General features: G+C 51.1%; 1 protein-coding gene across 5 annotated transcripts in view; it reads right to left on the bottom strand.

Annotated features, from left to right (window-relative positions):
* Supt5h (SPT5 homolog, DSIF elongation factor subunit) overlaps window positions 1-4,971 on the bottom strand; it is a 23,883-nt gene that overhangs the window by 10,502 nt on the left and 8,410 nt on the right. For 2 of the 5 annotated variants that reach the window (XM_055594726.1, XM_055594724.1), the window contains exons 5-11: window positions 4,580-4,591; window positions 4,113-4,182; window positions 3,948-4,016; window positions 3,795-3,860; window positions 3,574-3,604; window positions 3,181-3,249; window positions 1,016-1,267 (exon numbers count right to left, since the gene is read on the bottom strand). In XM_055594726.1, coding sequence (XP_055450701.1) covers window positions 1,016-1,267; window positions 3,181-3,249; window positions 3,574-3,604; window positions 3,795-3,860; window positions 3,948-4,016; window positions 4,113-4,182; window positions 4,580-4,591 — 569 coding nt within the window. Of the gene's footprint in view, window positions 1-1,015; window positions 1,268-3,180; window positions 3,250-3,573; window positions 3,605-3,794; window positions 3,861-3,947; window positions 4,017-4,112; window positions 4,183-4,579; window positions 4,595-4,971 lie in introns of all 5 variants that reach the window. The other 3 variants (XM_055594723.1, XM_055594722.1, XM_055594725.1) reach the window with 2 other exon arrangements.

A 4,971-nucleotide genomic window follows, 5' to 3' on the forward strand; every position in this document is an offset into this window, starting at 1 on the left:
ACCAAACCAAACCAAACCAAACCAAACCAAACCAAACCAAACCAAACAGGGCTGGAGAGAGTTCAATTCCCAGCAACCACATGTTGGCTCACAACCACTTATGATGAGATCTGGTGCCCTCTTCTGGCGCAAAGGTGTATATGCAGGCAGAACACTGGACCCATAATGATTGATAGATAGATAGATAGATAGATAGATAGATAGACAGACAGACAGACAGACAGACAGATGGATATTACACGCAAGCTGCCATGACCATGACGTCATGTTTTGTTTTTAAAAAACAAAAACAGTCCTGATGAGAGCTGATAAACTAGGCTCAGCTGGAAGGGGAGGAGTAGCTCCCCTATCAGTGGACTTGGAGAGGGGCATGGGAGAAGAGGGAGGGAGGATGGGGCTAGGAGGGAATGAGGGAGGGGCTACAGCTGGGATACAAAGCAAATAAACTGTAATTAATATAAAAAAATAAAAAAGTCCACCTATAATGGATAGATCTACAATTCCAAACAGAACAGAACAGAACAAAACAAAACAAAGGATTTACAATGAACCATGAGGCCTATCACCTCAAACTAGGCTGGGTATCCCTCCCTTCCTGCTCTAGCCATCCTATTTTTGTTTATCTTATTTTGTGTGTGTGTGTGTGTGGGGGAGATCCTGCATGTCTGTCTGCATCATGTTGTGCCTGGTTCCGTCAGAGGCCAGAAAGGGCACCAGATCCCCAGGGATGAGTGATAGAAGGTTGCGAGCCACCCTGTGGTGCTGGAGCATCTCTTCAGCCTTCCTGGAGACATCTTTTCTCACAGGCCTGCCTTTCCCCACATCCTCCATGCTCATCACTCTCTTCCTCAGTTTGAAAGTCCTAGGAGCAAGCATCCACCTCCCACGTGCTCAGAGCCAAATCCTTGGCTGCCCCTACCCTGGGGGAGGCTCAGTTCTTGTGTCTTGGAAAGGGGTGGGAAGAAAGGAGGGCAGTGTGGAGGAGCAAGCCAGCCGGCTGCCCCGTGCCTCCCACCTGAGCAATGTCATCTTTGTAGACGCCCCGCTTGAGGCGGACCCAGGCCTTAGGCTTCAGGTTGGCCACCTCCTTCACCACCTTGAGCACGTCGGTCATCTCCTTAATGGGCACCATCTGCTGGTTCCAGTAGCCGAGCCGCAGGTTGCCCACCCCCTCAATGGCCTGCTTCACGTGGGTCTGCTTGTAGGCCTCCACGTAGATGTAGCCCTTCACGTGCTCTGGGGCGACCACGGACTTAATCTGCAGGGGCTGGAGACGGGGCGGGAGAGGGACAGTGAGGGATGCGTCTGCAGGCAGGGCTGCTCTTCTCTGGCTCTCTTCCAACAAGTGAGTCCACAGAAGCAGACCGCTCAGTCACAGCAACACGGAAAGTTCAAAGCCAGACAGAACTAAAAAGGAGGACACTGCCTTCAAAACGTTTTCTTTTGGGGCTGGAGAGATGGCTCAGCAGTTAAGAGCACTGACTCTTGAGGTCCCAGCACCCACATGGTGGCCCACAACCATCTATAGTGGGGTCTGGTGCCTCTTCTGTCGAGCAGGTGTCCATGCAGACAGAACACTCCTACGAAGATCAATCTTTTAAAGAAAGTTGCGTTTTGCATTTACTCTTGTTAACTGTGTGTATATGTATGTGCAGGTACATGCGTAGTCCCAAGGCCCAAAGGTCGGCCTCATGTGCAGTCCACCTTATTCTCAGAGAGCCCAGGGACCCACCTGTCTAGTCCCGAGGCTACAGGCACCCACCACCCCCAGCTTCATACATGGGTACTAACGATTGAGCTAGGTCTTCATCCTGCACAGCAAGCATTTACCAGCTGAGTCATCTCCCTAAACACTGACTGTGTTTCAACAGGTGTCACAGCCCAGCCTGGCCTGGAAATTGCTATGCAGCCAAGGATAATCTTGAATTCCTGTTTCTCCTGCCTCTATCTCACAGATGAGCATCACTATGGTTTTACTCAGTGATGAAGACCAAGCCCAGAACCTCAGGCATGCTAGGCAAGAACACAACAGAGTCACATCACCTATCCTTTTGTTTTTTGAGACAGTTTCTCAAGCCCAGGTTAGCCTTGAACTCCTAACCTTCCCGTATAGGCTGCCATATCTGCCTAAAAGTTTTTGTTTTTTCTGTTCGTTCGTTCGTTCGTTCATTCATTCATTCATTCATTCATTTATTGACTGATTGATTTTTCTGACACAGGGTTTCTCGGTGTAGCCCTGGCTGTCCTAGAATTCACTTTGTATACCAGGCTGGCCTTAATCTCACAGAGATCCTCCTGAGTTAAAAAATACTTTTTATGATTATGTGTACATATGTATCTGTGTATATGCCTGAGGAGGTGAGAGAGGTGTCAGGTCTTCTGGAGCTGTAGTTATAGGCAGTCATAGAATTGTGAGCGGCCTGAAGTTGGGGGCGGGGATATCAAACTAATCCTCTGTTAAGTATATGCATCCCTAACAACTGAGCCATCTCTCTAGCCCTTGGCTAAGCTTTAATTTACACACACACACACACACACACACACACACACCCCTATCCCTAGAGAGATGGTTCACTCAACAAGAGTATTTGCTTAGCAAGTATGAGAACCTAAAATTGGATGCCTAGTGTACCTGTAAAAAGACAGAGGGTGGGGAGATACAGAATGAGACAGGAAGTTCTCTGAGGTTTGCTAGCCAGACAGCCTTTCCAAAAAAAAGAACTCCAGGTTCAGAGAATAAGGCAGTGGCCACAAGGATGATAGGTGATTTTTTCTCTCTGGTCTCTTCATGAATACACAGGTGCACACTCATGCAACAGGCGAACACACAGACACACACAGTGCTCCTACACTGCTCATGCACATACGCACACGCCGAAACAAAGCAAGGACTGGAGAGATGGCTCAGCCCTTAAAGGCTGACACTCACAACTGCGAGGTCAGAGCAGCCCCCACCAACATTCAGCTGTCTCTGCAGCTATCAACAAGCAAACCAACAAAAACCAGGTCCCAGGGCGGCAGAGCAGCCTAAGTCAAGCAGGATCATGCTCTCCTGTCTTGGTTCATTGCTCGCTCATTCACTGCACAGCTCTGCTTCCCAAGGGCACCTCGTCCTATAACATCCTTCTACCCAGGCTGAGACCTGTTTCCCACCCACAGTGAGACCACTACCCAACTTACCGTGTCTGTGAACTGGTAAGCGATGAATTTGCGCATCAGGGAAATTGCTGTGGCTCGTTCCTCCCCAATCTGGAAAGAGATGGATGTTGAAGAGGTAAGGCGGGACAGAGTAGGATGCAGGAAAACTGGCAGAAGACAGAAGAAACAGGAAGGTGGAGAAAGGAAAGTGGAGTAGAGAGACAGAAAGGGATGGATGAAAGAAAAAGACACTAAAGAAGATGAGAGGAGAAGAAGAAAGGATAAATGGGCAAAAAGTGGGTAGGAAAAAGAGAGACAGCCAGGAAAAGGAACATCGAGAGGCAGCTATAGGAAGACCAAGAGACTAACTATCCAAGAAGACCTGAGAAGATCCATGACCCTCCCTCACTGCCACCCGAGGACCAGAACGCGTACCTTACATTTGACAGTCCACAGGTTGGGGTCCCTACATAGCACAGGATAAGGAAGGCAAGGAAGCTGATTACCAAAACTGTCTCCTAAGTCAGGATCCTCACCACCCCCTTCCCCGCCAGCCTAGGATGTGCACAGGAGTCTTACTTCCTCCGCACTTCTGCGTGTCTTAATCCCATATGGGATTCCCACCTTGACTTTCTACCCTTCTCCCAGTCTCTTACTTGACTCCTGGAAGCAGCTGCTGCTGGGTGATGTCATCCGAGAGTTCATCGGAACCTCCATACACGCTGCAGAGAGAACAGCATTGAGGAGGACCTTCCGCCAGACCCCACCTGCTCTCTACCTTGGGTCCCCTGCAGCCGCCAGGCACTTACGTTTCCCCCACAGATGACTTGGCATACTTCTTCATGTAGTACTCGCCTAGCTCTTCTTCTCTCTGGTCCCTGGGGTACGGGGGGAGGGCAGACGTGAAGAAAAGCGGGGAGAGAGGGAGCCTGCCCAGCCCCACGTCTGTCCACCAGGCCTCCCCACCCGTTCACCTCCAGAGATTCTGCAGACGACGAGCCCCAGAGCGGTCCTCATCCAAGACAACATTATCAATATTGGAGGCTGCAAACAGAAGCGCAGGGAGAGTCAGGCTGGAAGTGGGTTAGGGGAATACAGGGGCCAGACCTGGCCTAGGGGCAGGAGGACGCCTGACTGAGGATACCCCACCGCCTTCCCCCATCCTGGCCTACTCAACTCCTGCTTCTCATCACAAGTGCTCATGGATAGGTCCAGATATCGGGGGCATCCAGCAGTGCTCCATCTCAAAGCACATCTAAGCACACTGAGCTCCCCTGCCCCACACTCCTGCTGCACTACATTTTGGCCTGTGGACACACACGTATAAGCTTCCTAGGTTGGGGACCCAAGACTGCCTAACCTGCACCCCATGTGAGTCAGAGCCCCAGGGCCACACAGGATATGGGAGGAGAGCCACAGAGCACACCTGCCCAGTTCTTACCTTCAATCTCTTCTACTTGGAGGAGGAGGAGAAAGTGGTGGTGGTGGTGGTGGTGGTGGTGGAGGTGGTGTGCAGGGTAGACAAAGTATGAGCCAAATTATAGCAGCGAAATCAACCAATGGGGTGGGGCGGAGGGAGGGACACAGGAAGGTCGCAAACCAAAAGTAACGGCACCAGGTGGGTGGGGAGAAGCCGAAATGTATGAGGTGCACAGAACGGAAAATAACAGGGGAGGGGCACTGGCCCAGCAAGTGGGGGGTACAGTGGGACAGAGTCCACCCACCCTACACCCCACTAAAGGGATACCCAGAATCCCCTACCCACAACAGCACCCACACAACAGTCCCCGCCCCCACTCATGGGCCTAAAAGGAAAAGGATTGTGGGTGCTGT

This window comes from Psammomys obesus, unplaced genomic scaffold (genome assembly GCF_907164565.1).
Source record: "Psammomys obesus unplaced genomic scaffold, mPsaObe1.curated_primary_1811, whole genome shotgun sequence".
Lineage (NCBI taxonomy): Eukaryota > Metazoa > Chordata > Mammalia > Rodentia > Muridae > Psammomys > Psammomys obesus.